Source organism: Mercenaria mercenaria, chromosome 6, assembly GCF_021730395.1.
Source record: "Mercenaria mercenaria strain notata chromosome 6, MADL_Memer_1, whole genome shotgun sequence".
NCBI lineage: Eukaryota > Metazoa > Mollusca > Bivalvia > Venerida > Veneridae > Mercenaria > Mercenaria mercenaria.
The window spans coordinates 10,341,774-10,356,085 of record NC_069366.1 but is presented as its reverse complement, the minus strand read 5'-3'; the positions used below and the strand labels follow the sequence as shown (position 1 = coordinate 10,356,085).

The 14,312-nt window shown below is 34.1% G+C and overlaps 1 protein-coding gene across 1 annotated transcript; it reads right to left on the bottom strand.

Moving 5' to 3' along the window:
• Positions 1-10,766: 10,766 nt before the first annotated feature.
• LOC128557962 (uncharacterized) lies at positions 10,767-14,312 on the bottom strand. The gene is made up of 2 exons (XM_053546651.1): positions 14,020-14,312; positions 10,767-13,338 (listed from the first exon to the last, which is right to left on the bottom strand). The coding sequence occupies exons 1-2, from the start codon at positions 14,158-14,160 to the stop codon at positions 12,259-12,261; spliced, it is 1,221 nt and encodes a 406-aa protein (XP_053402626.1). The 5' UTR covers positions 14,161-14,312; the 3' UTR covers positions 10,767-12,258.

Below are 14,312 nucleotides of genomic sequence, written 5' to 3'. Positions count from 1 at the left end.
CGTCATTTCGCATGAAAAATATCTTTTTAGGTCTGTTGACCCACCGTGTCACAAATTGACATACGGGCCTTATTTTATCTGTAGTGTAAATGCAGGTATTGCATCATCTTTTTGTAAATTTTTGAGTTATTGAGATAAATGTCAGATTTTTCGTATAAAATACCTCTCATGTTTTTCTGTATTTCATAACTTAAATTTCCATGTAAATTTCATTAAATTCGGTTCAGTAATAAGAAAGTTGATATTTTAAAAATGTCAGTAATTCGTGTTTTTATCCCAAAAACCACTATAATGGGCCTCAAATTGTCAATTACAATCCGCGCCAAAATAGTCAGATTTCCCGGCTATATCGTGAATCCCGTGAAAATAGAAATTGTCAGAGCTCACGCATAAGCCGTGAATCCCATGAAATTTAGTATTTGGCGGGATATTACCCTTTAAATAGACTGGACTAGATATGCCTTGCGCACACCACATTCCGACATTATAGACGAATCTATGTCTGATTAATTTTCATTGTTAGAAATTTATGCTCGATCGAGGTAAGAAATTTATTTGTTAGATTTTTGTATGATTTTTGCATTACGATTTTTATTTGGTAAATTTTTGTGCATTCTACAGAATTCTGTAAGATTTACTTTTCGACATATGATTTTAGCTAGTTTCGGTATGTCAGGATAATTTATTAAATTTTTCAGACTTTTGTAAATTATTTCGAAAGAGGAATCTAAATTGTTTCGTTTATATAAAATGTAAGACTTGTACTGAAATTTGTAACATGGTATTTATAAAGTACTCTGTTTCAAAAACATATGTCAAACATTTCGTTGTTATGGAACGCTATTACTACATTGTACGATTTTTCCTGGTGATGTCATAACCCGGAAGTACAATGCCCGAGGTTCACTTGTCTTCACTCGCCTGGATGTGATATTCTCAGCGCAGAGCTTTCGTCTCATGGTTGTGCCGTAAACCGCAAAGACGCTGATTTTTGTTATCCTCTGAAGTCAGCTCAGGGATGCAATCACCTACCACCATAGGGAGCCAATACGGAATCAACGTATTCACGGTTTAAAGGGACTTGATTTAAAGATACGTCATATATTGTTTGTGCTACTTAAAGTTCGCAATTAAATGAAAGAACTGTGCCACGTCACATTCAAATGGAAGTGTCGGAACTTTGTATCTAGAGATACTGAACTTTGATTTGTTTTTCTTTCTTTCTTATAATCAGTTTTTTTTTTCATATCATCTATTCATTGTTAATAATCATCTTATGTAAATAAATTTGTAAATATTGTAAAGGGTGTTGATTTGTTCTGAAGGTTACTGTCGCCGGTACGGCCTTTCCTGTCACACACCGATCATAGCTAATTTGAAACGTGAAGGTGTATTCCTTTAAAACATTTCAGAGAACCCCGAATGTGACCGAAGCGCATGAAAATATGCCGATAAAAATAGTTCGAAACGTATTATAAAAATTTTCTAATTTAGCCTTAATATATGATTTGCACTAATCAGTAATAAAACAGCATTTGATCTGAATCATTTTTGTACATGTATATACCTGCGATTTTTCCTACCTCACGACTCCTACGCAGTTCTTCGAGTGGCAAGGAAGATCACTGCGTAGGAGTTTGCTATATAAGAAACTGTTTGATTACGTCTTAAAATGGACAATATTTTTGAATTACTTCCCTTTATTTTTAATTTTTTCCTATTTTAGTACAGCTTTGATAAAGACCGATTCATATTATTTATTTCCTATATTCAGTTCTTTTTAGGATATTTTTTTTTTCATGAATGATGTAAAATTGAGTCAAAATACTTGTTTACGTTTTACAATTTTTATGTAAATTTAGTTTTAGTATATATTGCTACATTGCTTCAATGTGTCAATATAAGTAACACGTTACACATGCAATCGTGCTGCATCTGCACTGTTTTTATTAATGTTACATGTTTGTTTCAATATGTAATATTAAATAGATTTACTTCATTATTTACAAGATAAATATCGGCAATCCCTGTAAATCGTAGATATGTCTCGATTCTAGCGGGACTTGGCGATGACATTTAACACTGTTACGCCAGTTCCGGATTTGTAATAAAATTGTTGTTGAACTGAAAGCAGGGTTGTAGTAATGCTAATGCTAATGCATTAGTAATGCACTATTTTTTTTCAAATAATGCCAAGTAATGATTAATGCCTCAGTTTTAGCATTGAAAATAATGCTAATTTAATGCCAAATTTAATAATGCTAATGCAAATGCTTAGCATTACTTAGGCATTATTTTCTGTATCACTGGAAAATAAAACATAATTGATAATTATATATGCTGTTTTTTTACACAGGTTATAGCAGTTTGTTCTCTAATAGATTGTTGTATGATTTTATTAAACTGTCTAATGGTATAATTGCCTTTTTTTCAATGCACACCTGACAGATTTTGAACAATACATTTAAAACCTGTGACAACTCCAAAGTGGAAATTTATAAGATACTGATGTGACATAATTAGTTTTGTTACCCAAAATATCAAACAGAATTTATTATCTTTTGACACCTTTTTATGAATTAACAGTATGCCACTGATAGTGATGTTTAAGACCTTAAGGCAGCTAGCTTTTACATGTCATGTCAAATTAGGCTGTTAGGGAGCCATTAAACAGGTACTTGACTCTCACAATTTAAATGCTCATGCACGCTTTACTTCAAAAGAAGTTTTTTTTTGATAAAGTTAAAGTAATGGTAAAGAAAAAATCAGATATAAAACAAGAAAGTCATACATGTATTTAACTAAACATATAGATGACCTAGGTAAACTAAAATGATTTAATGAAAAACAAACAGTGTATGTGATAATAACATGCAATGAGTCACAAAAAGTAATGCTAATGCTAATGCTAATGCACCCTATGTAATGGTAATTTAATGCATTATTTTAATAAAAATGAGTAATGCTAATGCTAATTTAATGCCATTTTTTCCCCAAGTAATGCTAATTTAATGCATTACTTCTGCAAGTAATTATTAACAACCATGACTGAAAGAACGCCATGGTGTAGTGTAGAAATTTACTCGAAATTTGTCATTTTGATAAAGGCCATAAGGCTGAAACGTTAGTAAAACAGAGTCTTTAAAAATGTTCGTTAAGCAAAATAGAATCAAAGAAGTACATAACGAGTGATTAGTTATGTAAAATATCACATGGGGTCGTTTGCATGATGTGAAGTTTCTCGATGTTGGCCTACATATGTGTCCCCGATTAATGAAACTGTTCAATTTCTTTTAAGCAAAATAGAATCAAAGCACCACAAGGGGGCGTTTGCGTCTTCTCTCGATATAACCCTACAGTGGAAATTCCATTCATGTGCCCCGCCGGCGCTTCGGTTAGTGACTTGCAACTATATAAGTCCAATATATATCTTCTCAAAAAAAGAGAGAGAAAAGATCCGTATTTCTTAATTGTCAAAACATTCATAACATGATTTTCATATGTACAGTTCCTTTATCTATCTGAAAACTCTGCGGAAGTAGCAACAGCAGGATGTTGGGATAGAAAGGTCTAGTTTCCCGTTTCATGGATCCCATTGACTTCTACTGTTGCAGGGTCGGTCGTTTGTAGAAACTTTTTTTAACAAGGGAGCGGTGTTTAAAGGCAACAGCCCATGAATAAAAGAAGTGGGGTTACAACACTTTTAATGTATTTGTGTTATGATTAAGTAGTGTCATCAATACATTGTATTTCTAGGGTCGGCTAAACTAGAAGTTGATTTCGCATAAATGTGTAGAATTATACAACCCGTGCTCCAAGAATTGCGATAGTTGGTGTATTATGTGATATCGTGTTGAATTTTGGAAAATATAATTAGATGTTTTTATTCTACTCGATACTTTGAACCTAGCTACATGGAAATACTTTTAAAATTATGTATTCTAGCTTATAGTTAAGGTTTAGGAGTATATCACCAAAACACAGAAATATTTTATAAACGAACAACATCGTTACCAATATTTTACCTGTCCATTACATGTTCTGCCGTACTGTCCCGTACTGAAAATATTCTGAAAAAGTTGTCCCCCTTTGAAAATGAATGCCATTTGTAAAGAAATAAAAATAAACAATCGCTGAAAACTGTGTTCCACCTAGTAATGTGAAATTTTAACACTCGCACGCTATTACAAATGCATCAAAACAAACATGTGTAACAGTTCCTTGAAAATGGTGAGTTTTTAAAAGCGCTTGACTGTCTGGAAGTGGGGCCTGTTTGAACAGTTCTTTTTTCGGAATTCAATGCTTATATCAGTATACTGACACTTGTTTTGTAGAGTAATATAAGTAATATACACGCTATCATCACAAAAACAACAAAACAAGTGTCAGTATACTAAAGTAAACATTGAATTCCGAAAAAAAGACTTCCTAAATGGGACACACTTCCGGGCAGTCAAACGCCTTCAAAAACTCACCATTTTCAAAGAACTGTTACACATGTTAGTTTTGATTCATTTGCAATCGCATGCGAGTGTTGAAATTTTACATAATTAAGTGGAACACAGTTTTCAGCAATTGTTTATTTTTATTTCTTTACAAATGGCATTCATTTTCAAAGGGGGACAACTTTTTCAGAATATTTTCAGTACGGGACAGTACGGCAGAACATGTAATGGTTAAGTAAAATATTGGTAACGATGTTATTCGTTTATAAAATATTTCTGTGTTTTGGTGATATACTCCTAAACCTTAAGAATAAAAGAAGGGACCAATGATCCTTATTTGTCAAAACATTATTCTATCTATCTGACAATTGTGTTTTTATTTTATGGAAGTCGGCGCAAAATGGCTAAACTTAATTGGTAGCCTTATTTATTTAATACATAACGTTTTGTCAAGAAAATATTTACTCAAATATTATATGTACAATACACTGGTGAACATGTACTTTCCAGATTTTATTTACTTCACAACAGCAGGTGTTAAGTGCTGTGTGGCGGCCGTTAAAAGTCGCCCCGACTTCATCTCAGTGTTGTTATATTTTCTGGTCCTTCGGGATTATTGATTTCAACTCATTTAGATTTGAAGATTGAATACTGCTTAAGCCGGTGCTAGGGGGGCGTGGGCAGTGGTGCATTTTCCATTACTGCTTATGAACAGACTCAATCAAATCGAGTCTGCAATTTTCACTGTTTGCCTTGTTCTCGGTGCTTCCGAGGGATCTACTTTCCAGATTTTATGGTGTCGCGTTATCGCGTTATATATATATTGCATCGAGAGACATACACTCGTTCTTTCGCGGAATAATATCTCAAGGCTATATGGCATGTTGGATCAGGTTTTAAATTCAATATGTATCAATTTCAAGATACACCAGAAAATGTCCGCCCGCTTAGCTCAGTAGGGAGAGCGTTGGTCTACGGATCGCGGGGTCGCGAGTTCGATCCCCGGGCGGGGCGTATGTTCTCCGTGACGATTTGATAAAAGACATTGTGTCTTAAATCATTCGTCCTCCACCTCTGATAATTCATGTGGGGAAGTTGGCAGTTACTTGCGGAGAACAGGTTTGTACTGGTGCAGAACCCAGGAACACTGGTTAGGTTAACTGCCCGCCGTTACATGACTGAAATACTGTTGAAAAACGGCGTTAAACCCAAAAGAAACAAAACACCAGAAAATGTTCACCAATAAGCCGTAGTTTTGCCTGTTCATAAAAAACTGTAAAATTTAGTTTATAGACCATTAGTATTAATTCTGGTCATAATATACCTCTAAATCTGTGAACCTGTGTAGACTATATTAGAAAAATGGTTATATTGTTTAACTTTTCAAAGAAGACGATATTTCCGCAATCTGGTATCAAAGTATTTTCGGGAAAATGTTTAATATTTTTAAACATGTATCACTTAAAGTTAGCTTATTCTGTTTCATGACACTTAACAATCCATTTCTTTGGACAAGAATTTATTCAAATATAAGGCCGGCACGTAATTGAACACTTCGCCATAATAAACGTGTTTTAATGATTATTGAATTACTCGCATTATCGCGTTCCTTTGATGTTTTCGTTGCGATTCAACTGAACCGAGACAGTATAGAAATAGCTGTGATGATACTTAATATTAATACTACTTGATTGTACAGCTGATATAATAATATCGGCACAGTTTTTTGTTATTCTATTGCTATCATATGACATTTAGGGCTTCCATGCAGTGTGGAGCTCTTGTTTACGAAAAATATATATAACCCTGGTTGAAAAGAAATATTGTTTCCATACGAAAAAATAGTTAAAGGTCGTGCATTATCGCAAATATCATGACGTTGGGTGAAATCTAGTGATGATGGTGATGATAGTTTTTGCAATGTTATTTGATGATGATATTTATGCGAAATATGCTGATATTACCTTTGCCAATGTTTGTATACTGCTGCTGATGAAAATGTAGCTGAAAATGTTAATAGCACTGATGATGATGTTGTTTTGTGAAAGGGAGGAAGAAAGGACAAGTAGTTGATTTTTATTGCTGCTGCTGCAGATGATGATGATGATGATGATGATTTTGAGGCCAGGATGTTTTTGATGACGTTGATAGCGATCGATGCAAATATTTTCAATCTAATGCTGACAATGAAATAAGAATGGAATATATATGATAATGATGATGCTCTATATTGGTACCAGTGGGAATTATTGATGCTTGTGAAGGTGAAATTGTTATAAAACATTTTTTTGAAGTGACGCTTCAATTAAATGTAATAACTCTACATCAGGTTTTGGCTGATTTTTAACCCTAACCCATCTTCACCATTAATATAATCATCAGATTTGAATTTCTCTACCAAAAAAAAAAGAAAGAAAAAAAACATCTTGCCATTTTGGAGCATAAAAACATTAATTAACCTTGTTTATAACATGTATTGAACGCACTGGACGTATAAGTGTAAGTCATGGTATTATATGAAAGCTGCATATTTGGGAACTTCTTCACCGATCTAACTACCATGTTTTTCCTAATCATAAAAAATCTTAATAATACATAAAAATTGCTCTTCCTTCGGGAAGAAAACCATTAGAAGATTTTAAGGTAATATTTTTTTTCATTTCCCATATGCTTTAGTTGATACATCTGCAAACTGTTTAGCTTGTATTATGTAATCATTTATGCTTTGACATCGACGCGTCACAGAGACATGAACGGCATCATTTTAATCATCATTATCATCATCGTCATCATCACAAACACTACAACAATAATCATTATCTAAACTTTATCAAGATTATCATATCTATCATCATCATCACCATCATCACCACCAAGAATAACACATAATAATGGTTATTATTACCATCATAATCATCATTTAAATCATCAACACAATCACCACTGCCTGCATAAACATCATCATCATATGTCATTACATCATCACCATCTTCTTAGATTTACTGGTGTTTTTGCTGATGAACAAGATGGAAACACTTTTGATCGGGAGACATGAACACTAATCAATAGTTTTATTGTAAACATAATTATGTAAAACAAATCAGTATCATTCCCATATTATAAATCAAAAGTATAACTACCAGTTTCACATTATATTAAATTTGATTTGTCATAACAACAATTACCGCAGCAACTTCAACATACTAGTATACTAATCATTATTGTATTTCGTTTTATAAAATAAATTTTAACAGTAATACAACTGCTCTTAATTTCAATAACTTGTAAACTTTAAATGAAAAACGGTTTAATTTCACTCCAAAATCTCACTCTAAAATTATACTCAAAGATCACTCCAACATCTCACTCCGGACTCCACTCCAATACTCCACTCCATATTTTGTCGTATGCCATTAACATCTACATATGAAAACATTTTTTGCACCAAACGCAATGATATTTGCGATAACGCGTTAACTATTACTTGTATTGCTCGGCAGAAATCGTACTAAATCCTTAAGGCGTCAGGAGAATAATTTTTTTATTATGTATAGACCTTATGCGAGGTTTAAACATACAGTGTCTTCTGTACATGGTGAATAGTTACCTACCTTTGTACTTGGGAACTTCGTTGTGAGTTCATTTATAAAACGGTTCATCAAAATATCTACTGCTTTCATTATATCCTGTATTTCTTCATTCTCGAAATCAACACACACTTTCTTTTTTATTTCTCCGCATAGATACTCCATTATTGCTGTGTAAGATTCATGAAAATAAATACTTCATAACTATACTGAAGGCATTAAAAACGTCTCATGTATTTATCGGCATGGTATTTTAATACGAAGTAGTAATATTTCAGTGCAAGCTCGTAGTAGCATCGGTTATTCTCGGACATACAGACATAAACACAATAAATAGCTGACTTTCTTTATTATGAAAAACTTCCAAAAGCTGCAGCAAAGACCAAGTCACAGCTAAATATTTACATACATGTTGCAAAGTCATATAAAAATGCCTCGTATTTTATTTTCTTCAGTATATATGCGCTCTTGCGGGCTCATTTTCTGAATCAATAAACCACTCGGTTGTATGGCTGTTTGCATTTATTCAGATAATTCGTGTAACTCGATATAAGATATTTACAACCACGTAACAGGTTACATACTACCAAATCACATTAAGGTCAGATAAAGCTAATATTTACTTTCTAAATAAACATGGTATGAACAAGCTCATATCAACACTAACTTAGCCATCTTATACGAGTATATACGAACTGCATGTACAGTAAAGCTTTATGTTTGAAAGTAAGTGTTATAAAATTAAACATTTTAAAAGGCGAGCCTTGACAAAGCTTTTTTAGTCAAAATCCTTCTAGCATAACGTTGCCTTTTCTGGGTCTAAAATGTCTAACTAGCTACCAATATCCATATGGTAGACATTACACGATAGTAATAGCGAGTGGGGTAAATCTCTGTATCGCGCACATTCATAAATATCCTTGATCATACCTAAAAGGCACATATGCGCTCCTCTCTTTTGTGCTTTACACCTCTTAATATGATTTAGAACTACACACTTTGCCTCATATGATTTAAGATACTCTATGTTGCCGAAATATTGGAAGGCCTTCATCACAAATTTCAAAATACAAAATGCCAGTTTGTGTTCCTTGGAGGTTTCTTTTAAATGTTTTAGCTCTGAGTGACACGTTGAGATTCTCTAATCTAATTTATTTTTTAAAAACAAAACGTGGAAAATAGGGGAAAAGAAAAATATATGACGCTTTCTTCAAGTGGCATTGCTGTTCCGTCGGCCTTCCGTTCTATCATTTCATATCCATAACAGGATTAAAGTCAACTTTAATTTGTAACTCATCTTCGGGTGATCTTTCTGGAAGTATGAAATGTCTAAATGGATTACAGACTTATCATTTGATACTTGACCACACGAAAGAAAGGACCGATTCCTGCTTGACATTTTCATATGGTATTGGTACATCAGTAATCCTTAAATAACCAGTATTCATATAAACTGTGCAGTACTGACAGCCTTGAAAAGCCATCTCTGGAAAATTGCATAACTGCCGAGTACATAAATTTCTTTCACATTTTGCTCTAGTACCATTTAATAAGTGTGTTCATAAACGACATCTTCGTTGCTGTAAATGAGCCGCGCCATGGGAAAACCAGCATAGTGCGTTTGCGACCAGCATGGATTCAGACCAGCCTGCGCATCCACGCAGTCGTTTAGGATCCATACTGTTCGCTAACGGTTCTTTTATTGCAATAGGCTTTGAAAGTGAACAACATGAATCCTGACCAGACTGCGCGGATTGGGCAAGTTAGAAGTAGAAGATCAAAATTCAAATTTTTGAAAGGATGACATTGAATTTCGCTTACATTGAATTTCGCACAAACTTAGAAATCGAAATTATAACTAAAAAAAAGCATCGAAATTCGAGGCAGAATTGAAATAAGAGTCAGCAGGAGGATCGAAATTCAAATATTTTGAGTTGAGCGGTGGTCTAGTGGATACTGTGTCGTCCGCTCAACCCAGGGGTCGTGAGTTCGAACCCCACATGGGTCACGGCCATGACTTCTCATATGATACCTTACTGGTTTTTCCTGGAAGCGTACTCGAGAGTGGTCACAATAATTCACATAATTTGTGGGGCGATTTTGGTTAAAGTTATACGTTCCCCTTCATGGTTCTTTTATTGCTGCTACAAGTTCTGTAAAACGTTGCAGTTTATATTTCGAAACTTTCGAATTTCATAGGTTGATGTACTCACACCTCACAACGTACAACACTGTTACTATACCTGTCCATTATTAGCCTGTACAGTATTTCAGTCATGTAACGGCGGGCAGTTAACCTAACCAGTGTTCCTGGATTTTGTACCAGTGGAAACATGTTCTCCGCAAGTAACTGCCAACTTCCCCACATGAATTATCAGAGGTGGAGGACGAATGATTTCAGACACAATGTCTTTTATCAAATCGTCACGGAGAACATACGCCCCGCCCGAGGATCGAACTCGCGACCCCGCGATCCGTAGACCAACGCTCCCCCTACTGAGCTAAGCCGGCGGGCTATTGCATTAAAGTACATCACATCAAAGCCATCTTATATGCTTCAGTAAATTTCATGATCCGGTAGATCACTTAAAACAGCAACCTCAGTGACATGGAGCCGCGACCCCCAAGTATGTAGATATCATTCAGGTCGGAGAAAAATATATAAAACAACTATTTGAAGTTGTGGGAAAAATAGATATAATGAAAAATATGACATTTTTAAATGTAAGGAACAAGTTTTATATCAGTATGATGTGTGGAAATGGACTGGAAATTCTTGTTCTTTTCGGACGAAAATATTAATAAAGCAGGCTTTTCAGGTAAGATATGATTAAAAACATACATGTTTTTAATCAAAGTGTCATAGGGTAAATCTATAACAATGTTATAACATATGTGTTTTGTATACTTTAATGTAAATTCTGTTACAGAAACATAAATATATATTATTATTCATAATTACAATACATAACAATCAAATAGTAAATCTGAACACCAGTTATACAGACCGTAGGCAGACTAGTTGTATTTGTAGTCGTAGCCGTATCAGTTATTCACCATAATTTCTTTCCCTTACACCATCTAACATAATTTCCCCCCGCACGAGTTATTAACCAATCACATTCGATGGACTGATATCCGCCATATTTTGAAATGTAAACAAGCCGATTTGTGCTGAACAATAAACATCCAATTATGTAGTTATATATAGATATATCTACAGGTAATCATGTTTTTGAAACTTGAATATGTATTGTTTGTCATGCATTGCTTTTGACATGAATGTGTATTGTTAAACCCCTATTTTGACATTGTATCTATATTGTTCTGTTTATATCCTGTATTACAGGAGCGTATATCTGTCCATGACAATACATATATACTAAAAATCTATCGACCCATGTTTTTATCACTACCATTGAGCAGCCCGGCGACAAAAGCATGCTGTATAATAAATCACTTGACTGAAATCAACTTTATAGTGGCAAAACAATTCGTAATAAAATGTAGGTTTTCTTATCGTTGAGAGTTTGTTTTTTTTTTTGGCCACACGTAAAGAGCGCATGCACGTTAAAATCAAACCATCAGTGGAATTTGCATAGCTACCGTAGCTTGGGTAAAAAGGTCTATATGAACGTTTATTTATCTATCATGTTATACCGGTAAATATAAATTTAATTAAACATTCGATACTTGTTGAAGTAAAAATAAAATAACGTCCCCGCGTGTTAGCTAACACGTTCGCACTTGATAGATAGAAGTTGATAGATATCACGTACACACGTGATAAATAAAATATTTCCAATGTCCCCTCTATGCCACCGTAGTGAGGAGACATGCTTCCAATTTATGTAAATTTGTTTGATTCTGTTTCGCTCTTTAAAAACGTAACATATGATAGTTGATATTAATAGGAGATGCTTCATGGTTTTAATACTTTGCAAGCTGGTCGTCCATCTGGAAGCACGCCTTTTTTATCATATTTTAGTCGTGAAATATATTATTGAATTTTTAAAAAAGCTCTTATAATTCCATCTATTGTATTTTTTCTTTTGTTGTTTATTTCATACGTAATAAATTTTCTATCTCAGAATGAAAAATTACAATTCTGTCTTCTTCCTTTAAAACCTCTTTCGCACTGGCTTCCCTTCTCTTCTTCAAAAAGTCAGTATATAATTTTTCGTCGTGTGTTCTCTTGAACTTGTCATACAGTTTGTCAAGACTCTTTATATCACAAAAAAATCCACTAACGAAAAATGATCCTGTTGATCAAACAAAGAGAAAATATATTTACAAATCTTTGTCTTTTGTTGTGGTTCAAAAATGTCTAAAACGCTAGGAATACCCGTATAGTAGACATTGCACGATGGTAATACCGGGTGGGGTAAATCTCTATATCGCACACATTCATATATATCCTTGATCATATCTAGAAGGCATATATGCGCTCCTCTGTTTGGTGCTTGACAGTTCTTAATATGATTTAGAACTATACACTTTGCCTCATATGATTTAACATACTCTATGTTGCCGTAAACCTGGAAGGCTTTCCCAATAAATTTCAAAACACAAAATGCCAGTTTGTGTTCCTTTGAGGTTTCTTTTAAAGGTTTTAGTTCTGAGTGACACGTTGAGATTCTCCAATCTAAACAACGTTGTAAATAGGGGAAAAGAAAATATATCTCGCTTTCTTCAAGTGGTACCGCTGTCCCGTCGTTCTTCTGTGCTAGCAATTTTTTATTCAGTTCAATAACAGGATTAAAATCAACTTTAATTTGTAACATGTCTACTGCAAATGGATCGGGTGATTCATTCTGTAATTTGAAAGTTCTTAACGGATTACATACTGATCTTTCGATACTTGACCACACGAAAGACAGAACCGATTTCTTCTTGACATTTCCATTTGAAATTGGTACGTCAGTACTTCTTAAATTACCAGTTTTCATATAAATTGTGCAGCACTGACAGCCGTGAACTGCAGGAATATTGCTTAACTGCCGAGTGCATACATTGTTTTCACACTTAGCTCTAACGCCTTTTAGTAAGGTGTTTATAAACGATAGTTTCATAGCAGTGTTTAAGTTATTGTATTTACCAGTTACTGATTGAGGATCAGTTACTTCATATATTATCCTCATTTTACCTTCTTTAAAGCTTGGAATGAATCTAAAATCGCCACATCCGGGCCATGACTTTAAGACTACTAAGTAATCAAACTCCAGGTCACATTTATTCGTCGCCGATCCTGGTACCCATATTCTAGTATCTTCAGCCATGCTACCACAAAACTCCAGACGATCGATCTATAAAAAAGTAAGAAAAAACATTTTCAATTAATTGCATAATCTTTTAATTTTATAATGAAATTAATCTTTAAGTGTTACCTGAATACCTCAAATGCAAATCAAGTAACTATGTTCATAGCATTGCTTGATCATCATTTGAACACACCTTAACCAAACTAGACTACGGTTCAACCTCTCCAGAACGGCCTTCTCTTAAGCGACACCCTCTGTATAACTAAATCATCAAAACATCCCTAAGCTGAAATAAACTAACCTCTCCAGAACAACAACCCTTACATAACAGTCAATATTTGTATCTCCCAAAAGGTGTTTCTCTACAGGATAGAGTACGAAGTAACAAAGTATTTCAATGCACTAGAGGGAATGTTAACATACCCGTACAAACGAAAAACAATAGCGCTTTGCTCAAGGTAAAACCCGATAACAATGTACCAGATTTGTACTAGATGTTGAATGTGATCTTTAAGTTATTTAAAAAAGTTTAAGATAAGTAGTATCATTTCTGAGAATGCCCTGTCTACTAGACAGTGTGTACACTAATAAGTTAACTTAATATAACAATATACAACTCACTGATGAACACCTTGGTAGAACCGATCTTCCCGGCGCAAAGAAGCTAGACTGTGATTTTAAGTGTCAGAAGAAAAAAATCTAGCAGCTGAAAATATTACTCCTCACCTTTATCTCCGTGGTGATATCATGCAGAGCTTCAACAAATCGTCTGACCATTATGTCAACAGCCTTTACAATGTCTTGTATCTCCTCATTTTCGAAATTGACACGAATCTTCTCATCCACTTCTTTGCACAAAGTCTCCATGATTGCCTAAAGTTACAATTCTTAATTCTGCTTTTAAAATATAACCCGGCGTTTTGTTTGTTATCTGGTGAAAACTTGATAAAACCACATTTGTACAGATAAGGATACAAGTACTTTACATGATAAATCGCAAACAAATTGCATTTTGTGTA

What these genes read in the sequence shown, in the direction of transcription:
- LOC128557962 (XM_053546651.1), bottom strand. Translation starts at nt 14,160, where the DNA reads ATGGAGACTTTGTGCAAAGAAGTGGATGAGAAGATTCGTGTCAATTTC. An exon ending in ATATCACCACGGAGATAAAG is followed by an intron (nt 13,339 to 14,019) that starts GTGAGGAGTAAT and finishes ACTTTTTTATAG; the next exon opens with ATCGATCGTCTGGAGTTTTG.